At 47.8% G+C, this 22,269-nt stretch overlaps 1 protein-coding gene across 2 annotated transcripts; it reads right to left on the bottom strand.

Moving 5' to 3' along the window:
- Positions 1-554: 554 nt before the first annotated feature.
- Mat1a (methionine adenosyltransferase 1A) lies at positions 555-22,016 on the bottom strand. Of its 2 annotated transcripts, XM_004867756.4 has the most exons (10): positions 21,850-22,016; positions 21,452-21,766; positions 15,738-15,815; positions 14,284-14,406; positions 12,740-12,852; positions 12,022-12,165; positions 7,486-7,704; positions 5,869-6,051; positions 5,642-5,775; positions 555-5,043 (listed from the first exon to the last, which is right to left on the bottom strand). In XM_004867756.4, the coding sequence occupies exons 2-10, from the start codon at positions 21,543-21,545 to the stop codon at positions 4,941-4,943; spliced, it is 1,191 nt and encodes a 396-aa protein (XP_004867813.1). In that variant the 5' UTR covers positions 21,546-21,766; positions 21,850-22,016; the 3' UTR covers positions 555-4,940. The 2 variants fall into 2 exon arrangements, with proteins under 2 accessions (XP_004867813.1, XP_087057278.1); XM_087201152.1 differs by lacking the exons at positions 21,452-21,766; positions 21,850-22,016 and adding an exon at positions 20,879-21,349.
- Positions 22,017-22,269: the final 253 nt, after the last annotated feature.

Here is a 22,269-nt window from a genome sequence, read left to right as displayed (position 1 = left end):
GCTTACCTGTTTGTTAGGAAATGAGGTCTTTTTCATTTAAAATAAACAAAAATACATCTTTAAGTCTTCTAGATTGTGACTGGTTTTGATGTATTTACAAACAGTATATTTTGCAGTATTAAGTAATTGAATTTACTGATGGTAAATATATTTTTATTTTTTTGATCCATACATTGGAATTTGTATTTAAAAGCTAGTAAGTTACAAGGGAAGGTTCTATTCACAATCAAGGTAAAGAGATGAAAACCTTAGGCTTAACCCAGGGTGGGTTAGCATGAGCAGTTTCTACTTTAGTGGAAGACAGGACACTCTGATCTTTAAGGTGCAAATATGTGTGTAAAGGCCTAATGACTATGCTTACTGATTTTAAAAGATTAATATTGGTATTTGTAGCTATCATCTATATAATCATTTCTGAACTTCTAGTGGCTAGTTTATTAGACTTTATTTGAAACAAGCTAAAAATGCACTTTGTGAATAAAGAAATTCTCTTAAAAAAGTGTATATATTTAAATTCTTAACATATTGAAATAAATGCTACACCTACACCTTGATAACAGCAGATTATTTTATTAAAATTCACCATTTTGGACTACAGCGAGAATTTCCCATTTATTTATTGTTTGTTTGTTTTTTGCGGTGCCCCAATTCTTCAAAGTTTTTTTGAAAAATACAAATAATGGAAATTTTTACCTGTAGTTAGTTGTTAGTGGAACTAGAAACAAGCGAAACATCGAAGAAAAAGAAAGTAAGAAAGTAGAAATTTTAGAACTCCCTTGGAAGTAAATTTTGGATCAAGAAGTCATTAAAACAGTAGGTGGCTCAGAAAGTCAGGAATGGGAAAAGAAACGAGGAAAACAGGGAAATAGAAATGAGAAAAAAATATCTCAGAGCTCAGAAAATGTAAAGGCTTTGAGCTAGTTACAAAATGATTTTTTTTTTCCGGGCTGGGGATTTAGCTCAGTGGTTCCGCCGCCTGCCCCCGCAAGCGCAAGGATCCGAGGTCCATCCCCGGGACCAAAAAAAAAAAAAAAAAAAAAAAAAGTTTTTTTTTTTTAAGAGAGGCAAAAATGTACAATTGAGGTGAGACAAGCAGAAAACCAAAGATGATGAACAGCCAGGAGGGAACAGAGGGGAGAGCATCAGGTCACTACCAGGTCAAGAGCCCTCACCCTTTGTCCACCTTGAATTTATACAATTTTTGTTTGTCAATTATACCTGAATAAAGCTGGAAAAGAAGAAAAATTTTCTTTTCGAGGGAGGCTGATACATTATCTTCAATGTGTGAGCTATTATGGTTGCCATAACATCATTACTAATAATTAATAAAAATATTTAGCTACTTAAGGATTTTTTCATCATTGATATCCCAGTACCGGACAAAGATGGTGTTGAGTATAATTTATGGAAGGTATTTGGGAGTATCTTTCTGGAGGGTGACCTGTAAGCTGAAGCTGCAAGGATTCAGAGAAACGACCATGTGAAGAAAAGTAGGGAGGGAGAGTGGATGGGTGGGTGGTGGAGGAAGGGTACAAGGGAGGGAGGTGGCCCCCAAGGGGATAAAATGAGGAAATGAAGACACTAAAAATGTAATAGAGTAGAAAAGAGAGGATGTCAAGGAGGGGCATTTTTTAGAGACACAGAAATCTCACCTGAAATTCACAAAACAAGATAGAGCATCTGTGATAGAATGACATGTGCAAAGGTCCTGTGGCAGGAAGGGAGTTCGGCCTGTTTGGAGAAGCCAGGGAGTATGGAGTATGGCAGAGCAGAGCTGAGCCCAGACTGGGGGCAGAGAGGTGGGCAATGGGCAGACACGCGGAAGATGACCCTGTAGTAACACACTTTGAACAGACACACTCAAAATGGACTAGATGCATTAAAGCATTCTAATTGGGGTGAGCCGTTTCCCACATTACCAACACACTATGTGGCTGAATTCACTGGACATTCTTAGGCCTCAAATCTCCTCATACTGTCATTTTTCATAGTTGATCTCAGAAACGCTATCTTTAATTGGCTTCTAAGGACCCCCATCCTCCAGGATCCCCTCCTTCCCCCCTTGGCAGCTCCCCCAAGCTCCTTTACAGCTCCCATGTTCCCCTGATAGTGTGACACTTGAGGATGGCCCAGAAATTGATTCCTTTTCTTGCTTTCAGAAATTATTTTGCCATTTCTTCCCACTAAGCCCTTTTGCAGACAGCTCCTCCCATACGCTTTGTGAGGGTCTTGCTGTCCGTATATGTGCACCTCATTCTGTGATGTGTGATATTTCGTTGCCTGCCCCATGGAGTGGCTTCTCGGCATAGAGCCGCTCCCCTCCCCTTGGCCACGGTCCTGGGTCTTTGGTGCACCTTTGCCCTTCCCGGCATTCTGGTAAGATCCTCATCTAAAGAAGGGTGAAGCCACACAGACCTGTGCTCAGCCTGCAGGGCACGTGCCCCAGAGTCCTTCCTCCCACCGCTGTGGGCAGCTGCACAGGCCCCACCTCCCCACCTGCTCCTGCTATGCTCAGGGCTCCTGTAGACACCTGCTGCTAATGAAGAATCACCTGGATGCTCCCCTCACAGCTGAAAATGGGGGAAAGCACAAAGGGGAAACGCGCACCCACTTAAAGGCCTGGCCACACCCTTCACTTGCTTATTCCCTTCAGTCATTGTCCAAACACTGAGCATACATGGCCCGAGTCCACTTGTGCCAGCCTTGCTGCAGGTAACAGGCAGAGGGGCAGAAAGATGGGACAGAGACAAGAAGTGGGGCAGCCATGCGTGTGATCGAGGGCACACTCTGAGACCAAGGAGCCCCTGACCAGCCCAGTGCCCCTGCACATGCCCAAGCATCCTTGGTCCTCAGGCCGCGCCTCAGAGGGACATGGTGAAGAGCAAATACAGCCATGCAGTGATTTAACACAGGAGCTGGTAAATGAGAAAGGCTTAGTCCATTGTGGGGAGGGGGTCGCCCCATGGGCTGGTTTAGGGTAACCCTGAGGGGAGGACCCCATTTTGCTGGGGGTCGGGGAGTTAGGTATTGCATCTCTGGGGATTTGCAAACAAAAGCTAAAATAGGGTCGTTGCTCATTGGTTTTTTATTCACTATCCTAGAAGGTATTAATAAAGGCTTTAGATCATATAAACAGTGTAGGCCAAAAAGGTCTCTCTTCTCTAGGGGGCAGGAAATTTCCACTTCAAAAATAGCCCAAGTTGGAGGAACTCAGACACCTGTAAGCCTGCTCCTCCCTGTGTTGCAGGGACCCTGAGGCCCCTACACAGCCAGGGGCCCTGAGAAACACCAGAGCTTCTAAGTCACGAGGAAGCTCCAAAGTATGATGGTAGCTGGGGCTTGGCTTTTCCTCAAGGAGTTGCTTTGCCCCCGTGGAAGGGAAAGCCAAGGTCTTTGTGCTCCAAGCCAAGCCCCAGATCAGTGTTTTCTCCTACATGATGCTGCCAGGCAGAGTCTTACAGACAAAACCAGTGCTGTGTACCCTGAGAAGAAGCCATGTCCCCTGGGTTCATCTGGGGCCAAGGAAGGTCCTTTCTGAGCCTGTCTCCCTGGCTGCTAGCAAGGGGGCTGAGATCTGCTGTCCAAGGCCCAGGGTGAGGACAAATGGAGCAAGTGGCACCAGCCACCGATGAAAAGGCAGAAGAGCTCACAGTTTCCAAGACCATGGTGGGGTAAGGACCACTCAGGCCCTTTGGGGGCAGATGTGTCCTCTCAAAGCAGCTGGCAAGGCAGAAAATCATCATTCGTCAGGCACCTTGTCCACCACCAAGAGGCAGCCCTGCACTCAGGCATCATTAACATGAGGCACCCAGGCCTCAGAACTGGCCTCTCTGGAAGGGGGATCAGAGGAGCTCCCACTTAACCATAGCACTTATATTCTAGAGGGCACAAGAGGCCAGAGAAGGGGAGGGACTCAAAGGTCACAGGGTCCCAGGTTTCACCCAAGGGCTGCACTGCTCTGGGACAAGCTACTACCCCTGCTCCAGGAGACCCCTGGAGACACTGGATGTGACTTAGACCACAGGCTGCAGAGGTCCAAAACCCCAAGCTCTCAGGTCTCTGAGAGGTCAGTGAGCTGGGATTCTAATCCCAAACTCTAGCCCAGCCTGATGGGCTACACTGCCCACCCTTCCCTGGACCCTCTTCCAGGACAAGTGAGACAATGAAACCATCTCTTGGTTCCCTCCTGACTCTTCAGTGTCATAAAGAGCATCATCCAGGCCTTGCCAAGAACCTGACTTCCAGGACACCCAGGCCCAGGCCTTAGGCTAGCATTCCCAGCCTTGTTCCAATCTGCTTTGCCATAGCTCAGGCCTACTTCTAGCCATGACATGTGTAGCTGTGGGACCCTGCGAAAGCTACATAGATTCTCTGTGCCTTGGTTTCCACCATTGATAATGGGGATAACAAAAGGGACACCACTTCATAATGTTGGAAGGAAGAAGGCATGAGATTGATCATTGGCTTGGTCCCTTGCACACTACAAGTTGCTCAGGAGACGTTGGATGCCCAGGCTGGGCAGGACTTGGCCCAGGCCCTGGATCAGGGCGCTGGCCACATGTAAGAAGGGGGAGGCCTGGCATGCCTGGTCCACAGGAGCTTTGAGATCTGGTCAGGTTTGAGCTGTGGCGGGGGGGTGAGGGAAAGGATTTTCTCTTGATGAGGGTGACCCTTCCACTCAATCAACATTGCCCTGCTCCAAGGCCAGGCAGGGGAGCATTGCGACTTTGCTCACAAGAATCCTGACCCCAACACCCAGAAGCTACCTGCCCTCTTCCAACATTTGTGGTGATAATGGGGTGGGGCAAAAGGAGGGGGCTGGGCTTTGCCCTGTGGGGGAGGGGGAGGGCAACATGATGCCAGGAAAGTCTGGGAGATCTGGGCATCCGGGATCTTAGAGAAGAGCGTGCAGGGCAAAGATAGGCCCACTCTTGCCAGCTCTAAAACACAAGCTTCTTGGGCACCTCCCATGGGAACTCCTTTCTTCCAAAATGGCCGTAGCATGCTGTCTTCTGGTAGATCGGCCTCTTCAAGTCCAAATCCCTGCATGGTCAGCAGAAGACAAGGTCATTTTGAAATGGGTCTCTTTCCCTGAACTTTGAGCCCAGGAGCAGAAAATAGCCTTTAAGGGCAGCTTGTATGGAGCTTCAGCCTTACATGTCCTGCCTTTGCCACAGCCCCTCCTGTGTCATGGCTTAGGAAAGGGAGGCTCAGCTGCTCCCAAGAGAGCTGACCACACAGACACACCAGGAATGGGATTTAAACTCCACCTTTCTCCTCCCCTGCCCCCCACTGCCTGTCCCAGGCCAAGCACCACACAGCCAAGCTCCAGGAAGCAGGGTGGCATGAGAAACAAGAGCACGTGCAGTGCACTTCCAACTCAATTCCCAGCCAGTTGGCCTTATGGTTGCTTTTCTGAGGAGTTACTGTTTGCTGGGCCAGCAGGGCTCTCACAAGGCCTCCCTCAACTTGGAAGCTGGGCATCCCGTGCCCTGGTACACCCTGTGCTAGCCTGAGAGCCTCAGACCCTGACCTGTGGGCAGCTGGAAGGTCCTTTCTTCTGTTTTCCTTTCAGTCATGAAAGCCATGCATGTGGGGGAGGGAGGGGCAAAGTTCCATGAGCAGCTGGTGGCCCTTTTACCTGACAATGACACCTGGCCGGAGGTCAAAGTTCTTGTTCACCACCTCTAGCAGCTCCCGCTCTGTCTTCTCTGAGGTTCCATAGGTGAAGATGGAAATGGACAGTGGCTCTGCCACACCAATGGCATAGGACACCTTTCAGAAAGGCCACACTCAGAAACATCGGTGTCCTCAGGCAGGGACAGCAGAGGCAGGATGGTGGGCTCAGGAATGTGGGGGCCAACCTACCTGCACAAGCACTCTCTGGCAGAGCCCAGCTTTCACCAGGGACTTAGCCACCCAGCGGGCAGCATAGGCTGCTGAGCGGTCCACCTTGGTGTAGTCCTTTCCAGAGAAAGCCCCGCCACCATGAGCCCCCCAGCCTCCATAGGTGTCCACAATGATCTTGCGGCCAGTGACACCTGCATCCCCCTGCAGAGGCAAAGAAACAGAGGGAAGATATGAGTACCTGAGCCCCTGAATAGGTAGAGGGGGCTGAAGCCCTTGAGAAGGATACCCTGAAGGTGTCTTCAGGTCTTTTTCAAAGACCCTTTGGCTGGGAATCTTCCAGAAACCCGAGATTCTCATCCCGGTTCCAACACTGACTACCTATGGAAATCAGGTGACCTATCAGCACTTTACTGGAAAAATTCAGAATGTGGACAGAACTTGCCTGGGGTCACAGCCGCCCCACCCACCATGCCTTTGAGTCCATGATAAGGAGAAATCCATCTGCAGGCAGGAATTACACTGCAAAAACAAAAACACTGGGTCATGGCCCAAGTGGTATCACCAGCTACTCCCATGTCACCCTTTCCAAGTATTCCTTGTGTATCTTTGATCAATGTAACTGTTAATCCTGACATGTCAACTTGATTGGATTGAAAAACACTTAGCAGATTAGTAAAACACACTTCTGGGTATGTCTGGCTACTGTATATGGCCCCACGCCAGTTCCTCTCTGGCACTGTTCCTCTGCTTCTGAGCTGCCATGAACTAAAGTAAGCATCTATGCTCCCCCACAGCCTTCCACCATGATGTTCCTGCCTCGGAGCCAGCTGACCATGGACTGAATCCCCTGAAACTGTGCATCAAATAAGCCTCTACTCCTTTAAGTTGCTGGTGTCTGGTATTGTATCTCAGCAAGGGAAAGCTGATTAATACATTCCATTAAAATGCAGTTTAAAGGGTGAGTGGTCTATGCTAAATGATTTGGGGGGAATCTGCTTACTCTAACCCCCTTTTTAGGGTTCACTCTAGTGTATCTAGGCTTTGAAAAGTCCTGCAAGAAAAAACTTCCTTTTACCCCATTTTCTACACTCCATTTGCCCCCAGAGCTCAACCCACAGCTGCGGTCCCCAAGCAGCAGTCAGTTGCCTCTTGAAGGTGCTCTGCCATTTGATCTCCACCTTCTCATTTCTGTAGAACAGAGCAAGGGAGTAGCAGGGGTTCCCACTAAGAAGTCTCTGCCCCACTGTGGCTCCCACAAGAGCTGGTGGCAGTCACAGCAGATACCCAGCAAGTGCCACCTGGGAAGGGGCAGCCGTGAGCAAACATGCCAGTGGTTTGTGAGTGAGACCCTGAGCTTGGCAGGGGAGTGGCTGCTGTGCACAAATGAGATGGCATTTGAGACTCCTAGGGATGTGTCCTCACTTCCTTAGGTACTGACAGATATACAGCACACTCACACACACACACACACACACACACACACATACATGCACACACGCCAGAGTGCACTAAATACATGAGACTAAGTTCAAGACTTCATACTTAGTCCCCAGCCAGCCCTGCTGAGCTGCTCAAAGGTTTCTCTTGCAGTCTTTGTGCTCTGGAACACAAGTCACTTTAGGGACCCGGACACACCTGGGGGCCACCAATGACAAAGCGCCCGCTGGGCTGCAGGTGATAAATGGTGTCTTCATCCAGATACTTGGCAGGCACCACGGCCCTGATCACCTGCTCCTTCAGAGCCCTGCGCATGTCCTCCAGCGAGATGTCCTCGTTGTGCTGCACGGAGATGACGATGGTGTGGACACGCACAGGAATCACTGCACCATTTTTCTGTGTGTACTGAACTGTCACCTGGGCATCAGAAGGGCAGGAGAGATGTTATGAGGCTGCAGCACAGCACAGAGGTTGGCAGGACCCCTGAGGACAAGTGAGGCCACCTATCCTCAAAGAGCTTTGGAAAGCTTAATGTGACAAATTTTCATATTGGAAAAATTGCCAGGTACTGTGAGGTGACTGGGCATAAGGCAAAGCTGTCCCATGTGTGACCTCAATCGGCACTACTTAGAGATGAGTTCCCTCTCAGCTGTGACCCACCAGGCTCCTGCCCTGCAGTTCCAGAGGTTGCTGGGTGCCAACAAATGTTCCCTTGGCCAAATTCCTCTTTTGACCCTCCACAGCCTCTGGCCAAAGTATCCTTGCTCCTGCCAATGACAACAGGAATCTATGGACCATGTGTCACTGGCAGGGACAGGAACACCTTGGCCTGGGCTGTGAAAGGTCAAGAGAAAGCTTTGGCAGGGCAGACTTGAAACCCAGAGCCTCTGAGACAGAAGGTGAGAAGCCTAGGGCGTGACTCCAGCACCCTCAGTGGGGGATCCCTGGAAGCATCTGGAGCCAGTGGACTTGCCTGCTGTAGGGACAAGGGTGGGAGGGACCCGGCCAGAGTGGATGAGATAAGAGGGAGCAGCTATCTCCAGACCAGCTCGAGACTGGGTGTTTTTCCGGAAGAAAGGAAGAGTATAGTGTACCTGGGGGGAAGGACCCGCCTGTGATGTCCTCACAGGTCAGGTCACAGGCATGGACCGAACACAAACTCCCACCTGCACAGGCCAGTTCTGCTCCTATCTTGTGCACTATGTTAATATATCAGGCATCACCATGTAGGCAGCTGTCCCCACTTCACAAAGGAAAAACAGAGCAAGGGGAAGTAAAACCAGTTGTCTTGTGTCACACAAGCAGCAGGTGAAAAGCCAGTATCCAATCTCTGCTCAGCCCAATCCAAAAGCCATGTCACTCCCACTACAGCACAGACAAAATGCTTCTGTACGGACCCTGTCCTTTACGGACACATCACTGAGCACAGGAGTCTGATGTCACAGACTGATCTGCCTTGGTGACAAAGGAAAGCTACCTGGATTACCTGGGTTTGCAGAGTGTGTGGTAAGGACAGCAAGGAAGCCAAGAAGGGAAACAAGCATGAGTTGAGTGTGCACTGTGTCCTACAAGCCATGCCAAAAATGAAAAGCTGTTATAAGCCCATTCTACAGAAAAGAAAGTTGAGGTTGCAGATTGAAAATATTTGGTCAAGATTACATGGAAGAGCTGGGCTCTACCTGGTAGCTTTGTGACCTCAGGCAGGATTTGTCTAGCAGAAAGTTGCCACTGGAGACCCCAAGTCAGGTGCCGGACCACAGGCCTGATGCTGCCCAAAGCAGTGTGTACCCATCAGAGCAGGTACATTGTGTCCAATGACAAAGGACTGCTCCCTGCCCTGGGGCCTATTCAGGGCACGGGGCAGCAGGAAGTGCCTCCCTGGGGCTGGGCCCACAAAAAGGTCTCTGCCCAGCCAAGGTCTCTCAGACATCCATCTAATCCTCGGTCTGTATCAGACTTCTACTCTGTGTCCTGCCTGGTCCCAAGAGCAAAAGGGTGGGATTCAGAAGAAGAGATGAGAGCCCAGGCCACCTGATGCCTGACCCTATGAGACGGCAGATGCACAGGGCCACAGACTGAGGTTCAAACGCCAGGCTAGGAGCTGGGGTCAGGGTTTCCAGGAGGGAGGCCCTGGGAAGGCTCAAGGACCAGAGGAGCACCCATGCTCCAACCCCCACCAGGCCCACCCCAGGTAGCGCCTTCACAGAAAGACAGAGCTGGGTGGGTGGAGCAAAGGGCTCTTATCTCATGGCGTCAGCAAGATATGGGGAAAAATACACCATGGAAAACATAGCTCCGACCAGGGACAAAAATAGCCACCGTCCTGCCACCCAGTTCTCAGTATCACCAGCAAGAGTTTGTTCAGGTGGAAAGATTCATCCTGTTCAGTCAACACTGCTCAGTGCTGAAAATCCTTCACAAACAGGGTGCAGGGAAAGAGCCACTAGGCTGCTCCTGGCATGATGGCCCTGCCAGGCTGTGTGGGGAGGGAGCCAGGCTGTGCTGCGGCCCAGGGGCTGCACAGAGCTCCAATGGCAACTTGCATCCTCTCCGGCTGGAGTTGGCACAGGGCTGCCTGTAGCAATGGAGCCAGGCAGACCTCTGACATTCATGGTACCCATCTCTCCTCCTTCCCTTGATGCCCTAGACTTGGACACTTTTTTTGTAGTGCTAGGGATTGAACCCAGGACCTTTGCACATTCCAAGCCCTTTTTATTTATATTGAGGCAGGGTCTTGCTATAACACTAAGTTTTCCAGGCTGTGCTTGAACTTGAGATCCTCCTGTGTCAGCTTCCCAGAGCACTGGTGTTGCAGGCATGCACCACCATATCTTGATTTGACTGGGACACTTCCTGTTTCTTATCTAAGCACAGCGAAGGAGATCTTTCCTCTCTGGTGCAGATGGTCTGACAGGTGGACCTTCCATTGTTCACTCTCACCCCAGGAGGGTGCTCAGTGGGCTCCACCACTTCCTCCCAGCGCTGCTCTGGGATCTGCTTTTCTGAGAATCTCCACTGTTTTAAATCACAACAGTATTCCTGCACAGATGGTCAGGGTATGCCCTTTTCTTTCTAGACCACCACTGTTTACAAACATTAGCTCTCCTGGCCCACAACCTGAAATAATACCGAGAGATCCCGGGCTCCTGCCTCCCACCTTAGGGGTCACCTAGATAGCACACAAAGCCCCAAGGAGGGATCTCTTTGGGCCACAGCACACTCCCTAGTCCCAGCTGCAGCCAGTATGTAGTGCCTGCCCTGTGCAGGGACTGACACTTGGGACAAGGACAATTTGTGCAATGGGGAACAGGACAGAGCCACATGCACCACAGTGAGATGCAAAACCCTGTGTATTGATTCCAAGTGCAGGCTCAAGAGAAAGTGTTGTCTGATGGCAGCCAGGGCTGGCACCCATAAACATACCTGTACTTGGCTGGCCCCTTGTGGGCAGGTGGGGGCCACAGAAGACCCCAAGTAAGTCAAAGGGTAGGGGCATAGATGTGAAGCACCAAGAAAAAAGGGGACTGAGCACAGTGATGTCTGCTAAGCCAAGATGGGGTGGGAGGGAGGGGTGCTGGCAGAAGAAGGTGAAGCTGGGAGATCACAGAAGGCTTCAAGTGCCAGAATGAAAAGGGGTCTTTCTCTCCTCCCACAGGAAGCAGAAACTTGGAGGAATACTAAACAGACATTAGGAAATTAGAAGTGGAGCCTGTAGGAAGTCGATTGGAGATTCCCAGCAGTGAGAATCTTTGAGAAGGGAGGGCCAGGACGCTAGCCCGGCTGGAACAACAGGGAAATTTAGGGGCCCAGGTAGAGTGAAGACAAAGATAGCTCTGAGCAGGGCTGGAGAATAGGCAATGCTATGACTCAGTCCTTCAACAGAGGAGGTGACAGGAGCACCGCACTGCAGGCTCTTGAGCACATGTGTATGTGGGGCACTGAGAATGTGGCAGGTGATTTCAAGTGGCAGGGGTGGGGGAGTTGGGAGCTGAGTGTGTGACAGAAAGATGGGATCCAGAGCATGGAGCACATGGAGGAAGAGGTGCCAAGATGTGAGGAGTCACATGGTGGAATATGGAAGAGGAGGTGGAGCAGGAGATCATCAGGAATGGAGCCATCAGAGTTAAACCAGAAGGGACATGTGAGTGAAGGCCAACAGGGAGGTCCACATGTGCCATGCTTGTGCAGTGGCACCCCAGCTTTCAGTGCTGCCCTTCAAATGGAGGTTTCAGGATGATTTCAACACTGCAGGGAGCAGAGAGCTCAGGGCCCACTGGGCCAGGACTGGACCCAGCACAGGTAAAGCTTTACCATGAGAAACAAAGAGAAGCAAAAGGGCCACAGGGAGTCACAGACAGCCAAGACATCCTGTTGAAGATGTGGAGACCAGGTGAGTGTGGAAAAGCAAGAAACAAAATGCCTGAACCCTGTGAAGAAGCAAGGAGCAAGGCTTCAGCAGGAATTGGGAGTCATCAGAGTCTACAGGTGACAAGGTAAAATAGGATCTAGAATTGCCCTTGCAACCTTTCTGTGGTTTTGAAATTTTGTATTAAAATGTACTAGAGGTGGGGGGGGTGGATTTATAACACACATTTTCAAATAAATAACCTTTTCAAATAGACAATTTGGTGAGTGTGCAGACCAAATATTTTGATCTCAAAAATGGCAAGAGTCAAGAGGACTGGGTGCCTGAAATTCTGGGGAGCTGTACGGGAAGTCCCGAAGGTCACGCACCTGGGTCTTGGAGTCTGGCCTCAGCCAGGGAAGGGCGCTGGTGCGCCGCAGCTCCGCCATGCGGGCATTGAGTTTGTGTGCAAGGATGATGGTGAGGGGCATGCACTCCTCCGTCTCGTCAGTGGCGTAGCCAAACATCAAGCCCTGCAGCCACACACGGGTCAAAATGAGCTCTCACTACCAGCCTGACAGCTTTCCCCAAATCTACAATTTCCACTTTTACTGGATGCCCCGTACACGGAAGATTTTGCACTGGGTAAGTTTGAAGGGAAGACACCATCCCTAACCCCCCAGAACTCTAGGAGGGGAAGACAAGCCCCCCTCAGGCATTAGCAACTTCAGCCTTCCATACCCAGCCCCCAAATTACTGCCATGAAGCAGGAAAACCACCTCATTCCAGGCGTGCTCCTCCAGCTCATGCCTGGGTAGTGGGTCTGCCCAATAGTGTCAAATGCAATTACTCCTCTACTATTTTTTTTTTCAGTACTGAGGATTGGGTATTGAACAAAGAACACAGCTATATCCCCAGCCCTTTTAAATTTTTTATTTTGAGACAAGGTAGGCTTGAACTTGCAGTCCTCCTGCCTTAGCCTCCCAGAGTGTTGGGATTATGGGAATTCACCACCATTCCCCAGGTCCTCCCTGCAGGTTACAACCTGGAGACAGATTACACTAGAGTGATGTCCCCCACAAGTTCCTATGCACAATGCTGAGATACCTGATCTCCAGCACCAACATCCTCTTCATTTCTGTCTAGATGGACACACTGGGCAATATCTGGGGACTGTTGCTCCAAAGCTACCAGCACATTGCAGGTCTTGAAGTCAAAGCCTAGGCAGAGGGCAGAGCACACCTGAGTGGGGACAAGTGTCCGACTGGCAGGGTGGTAGACAGCTCTGTCCCTTGCATGGTGTTTAGTGTCAGGGTAGATGGTCTCTGACCAGCTGGCATCTGTCTAGGCCCATAGCTAAGGCTCAGGATAGCATGCAAAAGTCATTGCCCTTCACAGGGATTCTTGACACATCTCTGATACTTTCATGCATGTGCAACTTTAATCACGCATGAGTGGCTGCACCAAGTCAGGCTACTGGCAGTCGGAAATTGTGTGTCTCCTACCACGAGTGCCTCTCTCACTTATAAACATGAAGCATGGGTATCTCTGCTTCCTGGATCCGCAAAGATGCCACAGGTCACCTAAACACCCAATATGTGACTGAGGCAGGAGTGACCACCTTCCAATAGTCATGGTCCTGTTTGTGAGTCTTGATCACAGGTGTGGATCTGGGAAGGTTGGTCTGGAAGTGGACCTTCTTGCCATGACCTAAAATTCTACAACTTTCCAGGTAACTGTGGCAAGTGAAGAGAGCCAACAGAGACCCAAAGGGAAATTTTTCTTTAAAAACTGGTATTATCTGAGTTTATTGTGGATTTGGGGCCAGAAAGCCAGTGTAGGAAGCAGGCCCTGAAGCTCCCTTGGAATGTCACTGTCCTCAGGCCCCAGGTCTGGTCCCTTGGGGTCTGTTGAAGCACCTCCAAGCCACGCTGCTCCCTGGCCTGCTCTCTGGACACTGAAATATGCTTTAAGGCCCTGTGTTCCTTCTAGCTCTGACCTGCCTGTGAGAGAAGTGCTTCTCCCCAGTCTCTGACAGAGCCAGGCCCCTCCTCTGGGCTTTCACCCCCCACACTGCCTGGCAAGGGCACTGACCTGAGCCAGCCCATCTCCCTCACTGCTCTCAGTCCCAGAACTGGACTGAGTCATCATTCTCTGTGCCAGTGGTGGATTCCCCAACCTGGTGGCCTTTCCCTGATTGCCACCTGCAAATTGTTTATTTCTCTAAGCCTCGATTTCTTCATCTGCAGAAGAAGTACATCAGAGTTTCCACAATGATTAAGGGAGACAGTGCCCAGCAAAAGACCAATACAGTGCTTGGCAGAGGGCACGTTCTCAACAAAGGTGGCTCCCTTTGTTCAGCACTGCTTTCCTTTCCAAAGCCTTTGCCAGCACCAAGAAGGCAGGACAGTAATGAGATTCATCCACAATAGATAGGCGTAGGCTGTTCCCTCTGCTGCTGCCCTACACGGTCAGCTGTAATACTCTTGTCCAAGCCTTGGGCCCTTGGAACCTGACACGTGGGTCTAGCGACAATGCTTCTATAATCAGGATTTGTACTCCTCTAAAACTAAGGCTCAGGTTCAGCCCAGCATCAAGGGCTCTCTCAGCAGAAACCAGCCAGCATTCTGGACCCAAAGGCTGGTCCTCACCCTTGGCAGAGTCGTCATAACCAATGTGTTTGATGGTGTCCCGTACCACACGCTGATAATCCACCATGGCCATGGAGGTGATCTCCCCACACAGCAGCACCATGCCTGTCTTGCACACTGTTTCTGCAAGGAAAGGCGTACAGGTCAGCAGTCACATACCACCAGAGGCGAGCATGAGCTGTCACATGAGGATTGGGCCTCAGAAAAAAAATAATGCCAATAAAAAGAATCAGGCCAGCAACCATCACTGAGCATCACCACGTGCTGCCTGCAGAAAGATGCTTTGGGAAGGACCAGTTACACTTGAATTTTATACCTACTATTTGTAGGATCTTGGACAATTTATTTAACCTAAGTCTCAGCTTCATCAACTATTCTGTGAGGATAATTCTAAGACTGTGGATTAAAAGAGACAATGGTTGTATGTGGCCGTCATAGTGAACACAGGTCACCTGTCCCATTCCCACATATTGCTTACAGCCCACTGCAAGCTGCAGGGAGTTGGATCAAAAGAATAAAACAGACCAACTTTATGTCCAGCTGTTTACAAAGATATCAGGGTATTATCTACCCTCTGAGAGGCATGGGTCCCTGAAGTATTTGACACAGGGACCAGGATGCCATCAGAGATGGAAATATGGTTCTGTGTAGGAGACAGGACATGGTGCTGATGGTAAGGACAGTGGGACTCTGGTCTCTATGCTGAGTTCCCTGCCCCAAGCCTTGACCAGTGGCCTGATGCGCTGGCATCGTGATCTCTTCAGTGAAGTGAGCAGGCTGGACCTGAGCTGTCCAGGATCCAGGGTTCTTGGCTCTGCTGTTGTGCCAAGTGCTTCAATCCTGGCAAGGGTGAAGAGCTTATTCCACAAATAACAGTGAAGATCTTCAGCACACATCAGCCTCCAGGATACAAGGAGGGCTTTGACATTAACATGCCTTAGGAAAGCTGCTGCTTTCATTATGAGTATTTGATGGAGAAGTTGCCTTTCATAAATCACTTTAATGCCTGAGTCATACCACCAACTAGGATGGAAAAGCAGGGAAGAAACCAGACTGCACAGCCATCAAAGGCTCTTACAACAGAAATGTAGCTCATGGCCATCTAGGCAGTTCTGTAGCTTTGAAGTCATCCTTCTCATATGGAGGATTGATCTCAGAACTTTGAAAGGCCTCTCCACCCCCCAAAAAATCAAGCATCAGGAAGGCCTGCAGTGATCCAGCCCTCTGCTCTTTACTGAGGCTAAGATAGTTAATGCCAAATTCTTGTTGAAAATGATTACTGATCTGTTTCATGGTTTTCTTCCCTGATCCAACACGGTGTGGGAAGCCCACACCATGAAAACTGCTCTGCAGACTGGAGCACATGGACTTTTACCACTCTATAGTTTCAGGTCCGCTATGCATGTCTCACCCAGCCCAGTCAGCTGTCCAGCAAGAAGGGATGGGTCACTTACCGCAGGCCACCTTGGCATTGGGGTCTTGCTTGAGGTGAGCATCCAGAACAGCATCACTGATCTGGTCGCAGATCTTATCTGGACAAAAACGAAAAAGGGTATGAAAGTAATGAGTATAACTGAACTGTTGAGTAAGTGAACTGTTGAGTAATTTGATATTCTGTCAGTTTGCAAATCAATTCTACCTACCTAACAAGACACATTTTTAAACATAAGAAATTAGAAATATTTTGAATATTTTATTCTTTTCATTTCTGCCTCATTTGGGGAGATATCCATTATATAAATTATAGAATTCCCTAGAAAAAGAAATATGTTTCAAAATCAGCTCTTCTAAGACTCTAGAGCAATACACACACACACACACACACACACACATCATCTAAAATGCCTCTCATTTTTCAGCAATATATTCTAATTCTAAGATCTAGAAATTGCCTAGAAATAGAATCTAGAATCCTTAAAAAATGTCAGTAATATTAGGTGCTAATATGCCAAATCAGATACAAATAGCTGCACTACATTCCGTCATATAGAACACCACACCCAAGTATACAGTGCTGTCCAGAAGAATTCCACAAGAGCAGGTGGTGGTGACTCACAACTGAAATCTCAGCTACAGGAGGCTAAAGCAGGAGAATTACATCAGCCTGGGTAACTTAGCAAGACCTTATATCAAAATAAATAAAGGGCTGGGGATGTAGCTCAGTGGTAGAGTGCTAGGTTCAATCCCCACTACCATGAAAACAAATAAGCACAAGAATTCTCCCAAGAACACGCCTACACATCGTTGCTCTCTTGCAGAGCGTTTCCATGAACATCTTGAGCCTTCTCGTGGTCACTGAAAACCAGACAGCCCAACAGCTGGGTTGGCCCTCTGCAGTCAAGATAGGGATGACAAAGGTTCACCCTGAGCTAGACTTGATCTTGTTCTTCTACTCTTTGTCTTGAAGACTCCATGTGGTCTAACATGTAGATCATTAAATATCACTGTGGAAAATTCTACTCTTGTTTTGGGTTTATGCAAACTGAATAATCACAAGTGAAGAAATAAATAAATGTGACCTCTATTACACAAATTACATCTCATATTATGTTCAAAATACTTATGGGTGCTCTTAATAGATTAATACATATTTAAGACTCAAGATCTGGAATCAAGCAATTCTACTCTCAAAAGCAACTAAGTTTTAAATATACATATGCCAAAGATATATAGCACCCATGTTTGTCTTATCTGCCATTTCTAATTTCTTCTTCAGAAACTACTACTAAACATATGTTTGGGTTTTTCTGTACACCTTTCTGCTAGTGGCAGATCCTAGTTGTAAATCTATGTTCATCTGAGTACATAGATTCTGCACACACCCACCAGGAAGACCTCCCACAGCTAACATATCCTGAAATGAGTATATGGTGGCCACCTCAGACCTGCCCATTAGGATCCCTTGAAGGTATTCCCAGTATGATTTTGGATTTCTCAGCTTGGTTAAAGGACCCAGTGCAGATGCAACACTTATAGAGACAAAGCCAGAGTGCAGCAATGTCATCAGGACAGCACCTCAGGTAAGATAATGCATAAGGAGGTCCTTTCTGAAGTTTCTTCAGGCTCCAAAGTTTCTAACAATATCACTGAGTAGGCTCAAGATAGCCAGGAGTCAGTTTTCTTGAAATTCAAAAAAGAAACAAATTTTATCTTTCCGAAGGGCATGGAATGAAAAGCAGAAGTCAACAAGCCTTAGAAGAAACTGACTTACTAGGACAGTTAATTTATACTAGTGTCTTAGTTATTTTTCTCTTTGCTGAAATAAAATGCCAAATACCCACAAGTTAAGGAGGAAAGGTTTATTTGCCTTACAGTTTATAGAGGTTTCAGTCCATAATTGGCTGGCTCCAAGCTAGGGTGGCATGGCAGACAGGCATCACAGAGGAGAAATAGTTCATGGGAATAGAAGGTAGCAAACCAAGCAAGAGACAAGACAAGCCTCTTTCTGCTCCTTATATTGTATTCAGGCTACCAGAATTATGGCATTACCAAACCAATCAGTAGACAGATTTAGTAATCACCCACATTTAATCCTAGCACCCTCAATGCTAACATTGCACCATGAATCAATCACATACTTTAGACCTAGATCGAGCCACCTCTGAAAAAGCCCCACCTATGACTGCAAGAGGGTTTGGGTGGACATCTAGATACAAACCATAACATTCCACCCATGGACCTCCAAAACTCATGCACATCCTATTATGCAAAAGGCATTTAGTCCATCCCCAAAAGTTGCCAAAGTCCTAACAGTTTCAGCATTGCTGAAAAGTTCAAGTCCAAAGTCTCCTCTGAGATTTATAAGGCAAACTCTTAGCTGTGAGCCCCTGTAAAAATGAAAAAGAGGTTAAACACTTCACACATTCAATGGCACAAGATAGCTATTTCCATTCCAAAAGGTACAAATAAAGGGATGCAAAGGAATGGGACCAAAGCAAGTCCAAAATCCAGCAGGGCAAACATTAAGTCTTGTAATCTCATGTCCAGCATCCAAAGCAATCTGTGGTAAGATGTGAACTCCAAAGGGCTTGGGTGGCTCCATCCCTACAATAGTTCTAGTGCTACATACTTCTGGTAGCTCCCACAGTTTCTCTCTTGGGCTGACTCTGCTCCCTCCTTGCAGTTTTCCTCAGACAATCCAAGTTTCTGGCTCCTCCAAACTTCTGGGGTCTCCACTATACCTTCAGCTTCATATTCACAGCTTCACACACTGCCCTCTCAGGGGCACACTGCCTGGTCTCCTAGGCCTTCTTCTGAAATCTGGGTGGAATCCTTCCTGAGCCCACAATTCTTGCATTCTGCATTCATCTAAAACCAGCACCATGTGGATGATGCCAAGGTCCGCCAGGCCTCCTTCCCTCTTGTCTATAGGGGTCGAGTGCCTAGATCGCTGAACACTCTGAACTTAATCCCAAGGAACAAATTCTCTAGGCTGCCACCATTCTGGAACATAGTGCTCTGGGGCTCTCTTCTCAGAGCAAACTCTTTCACCTTTGCAACTCTTGACGCTACAAAGGCTGGAGTCCTACTGGTTCTAGTGATGTCTTCAGGCCATCTTTTCTGTTGTCTTCTTCTGAAATACTTGACTTTTTCTTGCTAATATTTTCAGTGACTAATTTCTTCTCTGTTCCATCTTTACAAACTGCAACTTTACTGGAGCTTCCTTTCTGGCCAAACTCACAACATTTTAAATCATTCTCCTAGGGTCTTTGCTCTTAATTTGAAACATAAATCTGGCTAAAAGCCCCCAACAATAGCTATGCGACAGCCTCAGCATTAGACTGCCTTGAAATTCCTTCTGCAGGATTCATTAGTCCACTGTCTGCCCTTAATCTCAGTCTCAGGTAAAGTCTCTGGACATGAGCAAAAACCTTTCTGCCAAGCCATAACACACATTATCTGGAGTCCAACAGCCAATGTAGTCTTTTGCAGCAGAAACCTCCCAAGCCTGGTCTTTACTGGGAGCATTTCTATCAGCATGCTGGTCTTCTGAGCTCTGACCAGAATCTCCCATCAAGTACAGCCTAAGGCTTTCCAGGGATGCCCTTTCAGCCAGTATCTCTGTACCTTTCCAAACTCTTCCCACAAGCCAGTTCCAAAGGCTCCTGAACCACATGGTCAGCTACAGTCACAGCAACTACCCCACTTCTCTGGTATCAAATTCTGTCTTAGTTGGCTTAGTTAGCTTTTCTCATTGCTGAGACAAAATACCCAACACTAACAAGTTAAGGGAGGAAAGGTTTATTTAGCTCACAGTTTGTAGAGATTTCAGTCCATAATTGGCTGGCTCCGAGCCAGGGTGGCCTGGAAGACAGGTATTGCAGAGAAGAAACAGCTCATGGGGGGCAAAAGGTAGCAAAGCAAGCAAGAGACAAGACTCTTTCTGTCCCTTATACTGTATCCAGGCTACCAGGATTAAGGGGGTGCCAAACTAATCAGTGGACTAATTTAGTAATCATCCATTCATTCCTAGCACCCTTATTCCTACCATTGCACCACGAACCAATCACATAACTCTAGATCCAGCCACCTCTGAAAAAGCCCCACCTATGACTGCATGAGGCTTTGGGGAGACATCTAGACACAAGCTACAACAACTGGTAAATGAAAATAGAATCAGACAAATTTATGGGCCGTCAGTAAAGACACAAAACAATCCATGGATTGGCTAGAATTTTTATTCCCTGTTCACCAAGCACATTACTGTTGCGTACAATATGCAATGCTTAGGGTCACTAGCCACTCTATGCTATAGAACCCACTTCCCCCAGGTGGGGATCTTTCTCTTAACCTACATGTAATGCTCATAAGCCATTGAACTAACCAGAGTATATCAGACACAGCCATGTATCCAAGGTTAGAAGTACAAGAAACCTACAAAGTTTATCTATAAATTTATACACAGTGAAAGAGGCTGTTTATATTGAGTTAAGTAAATCTCATACAAAGTAATCTAATTCAAGGTTTTTCAAGAGCTGCACTATTAATATTTTGAGCCATATAATACTTTATAGTGGGGCTATTTTGTACATTGTAAGATAAAGTTTAGCAGCATGCTTGAGAGACTCTATCCAGCTGGTGTTAGGAGCACTTTCCCTCCATTCCCCAATGTTGTGATAACCAAAAATGCATAAAATGCTCTCGAGGGAAGAGGAACAAAGTTACCCCCAGTTGAGGACCACTGGATGATATACACAGAAGGATCAGTGCATTGGGATGGTCAGAACCATGTTACAAGTTATAAAAGTTAAAACTTTGGAGGAAAGAACAAGAACAAGGAAAATGGGAAAAGGAAGGGTCAGTGATGAGTTACTACACACCTCAAATACTTAAATGAATTTGAAGAAGTACTTGAACACATAAATCTGTGTGTCTAGTCCCCAGGATTCTCCTGGTATAGTGGTCCTAAAACTGTGGTTTCTATACCAGCAGTAGCGGCATGTCCCAGGAACTTGTTTAAAATACAAATTCTTGAGCCGGTACCAAGACCTACTGAGTGAAGTCTGGCACTCTGCTTCACCCGGCCCTGTGGATGATGTTGACATACTCCATGGCTTGACAACCTCTCAGTCCTACAACTTGAAGCTCTGAGTACCTGGGCATGGTCCTGTCACCATGGAAGTTTCTGTCATGTTCCACATCAGAGCCCACCTGCCTTTCAGGGACCAAAACAATGCTCCAATTTCTTTTATTCTCCAAGAAGTCATAGGCGTTTCTCTTAGGTAATACACCTGAGACCCGCCAGCACCTGGAGACCCAACTCAGCTCCAGTCATTCATATTTACACTACACAGACTTTATATGCAGAACTAAGTGACCTATGGTCTTGTTTAGGGAGCATTCTCTGTTGACTTAAATTGCTCAATGATCATAGATAAAAGCTTCACTCAAAATAAACACAAAAAAGTTAAGACCTGAAGGGACATTTTGTATATATCTTAAGCTTACTGTCCTCTCAGCCCCGCTGTGCCAAGATTCTGGTGATGGGCAGCTGCATGGACCCTCACCTTCATGATGAGCTACTGTTTTTACAAAACTATTTCATGTTGTCTCTCCAGAGATCCCTATTGTAACTAACAATCATCATTCTTAAGACTCCTAGTAAATGACTCCCTGGGTCTAGGTTGAGAAGGATGGATTTTTGATTAGGCCAGGACAACTCACTTACCTGGATGTCCCTCGCCTACAGACTCTGATGTGAACATGAAGGCTCCTTCTTCATTTAGAGAAAGGTCACACATGCCATCCACAGGTCCATTCATTGTTTCACAGTTCTTCAAGGTAACAATTTCAAGGCTGCAGCTTCACCAGCGTTTTTCTCTATCAACCCAACAAGCTTGTCTCTGGCAGAGCCACCAGATGGCTCCTGCCTCACTGCCTGGAAGCACGTGAGATCAAGGTGAGGATGGATGAGAGGGGAAGGTGCAGATGGAAGAGGCTGTGTCACTCCCTCCGCTGGTCAGAGCTGGCTCCTGAGTGACTCCTATATATGGAAAAGTGAAAGTACCTGAATAATCATGTGAGGACATTGGAGGAGTCCATTTCCTGGGAGGGGAGTATTCTTACCTTGAGGAATTTCATTCCCCAGTTCTGATGTCGAAGTACCTGGCCCAGGGAAAGTGAAGAAGCCTGTAGTGAACTGCAGAAGCTTCGTTAAGTTTTCCTGCAGCTCTCCAGCTAATCTATGTATTTTTCCAGTGCTTTCACCTCACTTTGGAAGGCAGAGGTTCTGTGATTACTCAGAGGTACAAACAGGCAGCATGAAATTCTCTCCCAGTGGATAGTACATGGTTCAGGCTAAGATTGCAACACTGGGCAGCTCTGTTGTTAAACACCCCTCCTCCTTGCCCCTTCTCCAGAGTGGGTTGGCCCCTTCTACCTCTTCAGACCCCGCAGGAGTGCACACCTGTACTCTGAACCAGCTGGGATGTTATACAACAGACTGATTTCAGAGGCAAAGCTTTTTGAGTTCACACTTTTCTGCTA

Source organism: Heterocephalus glaber, unplaced genomic scaffold (genome assembly GCF_053883595.1).
Source record: "Heterocephalus glaber isolate CG9 unplaced genomic scaffold, H.glaber_assembly_v1.0 deba00001755, whole genome shotgun sequence".
Classification (NCBI taxonomy): domain Eukaryota; kingdom Metazoa; phylum Chordata; class Mammalia; order Rodentia; family Bathyergidae; genus Heterocephalus; species Heterocephalus glaber.
Note: the sequence above shows the minus strand (reverse complement) of the source record. Positions and strands in the feature narration are given on the sequence as shown.

Excerpts from the sequence above, each read along its gene's own strand:
- Mat1a (XM_087201152.1), bottom strand. The coding sequence starts at position 20,990 with ATGACTTCTTGGAGAATAAAAGAAATTGGAGCATTGTTTTGGTCCCTG. Across the intron at positions 15,816-20,878 it reads GGTGACAGGACCATGCCCAG|ATAAGATCTGCGACCAGATC; the intron begins GTACTCAGAGCT and ends GTTTTTGTCCAG. Across the intron at positions 12,166-12,739 it reads ATGTTGGTGCTGGAGATCAG|GGCTTGATGTTTGGCTACGC; the intron begins GTATCTCAGCAT and ends GTGTGGCTGCAG.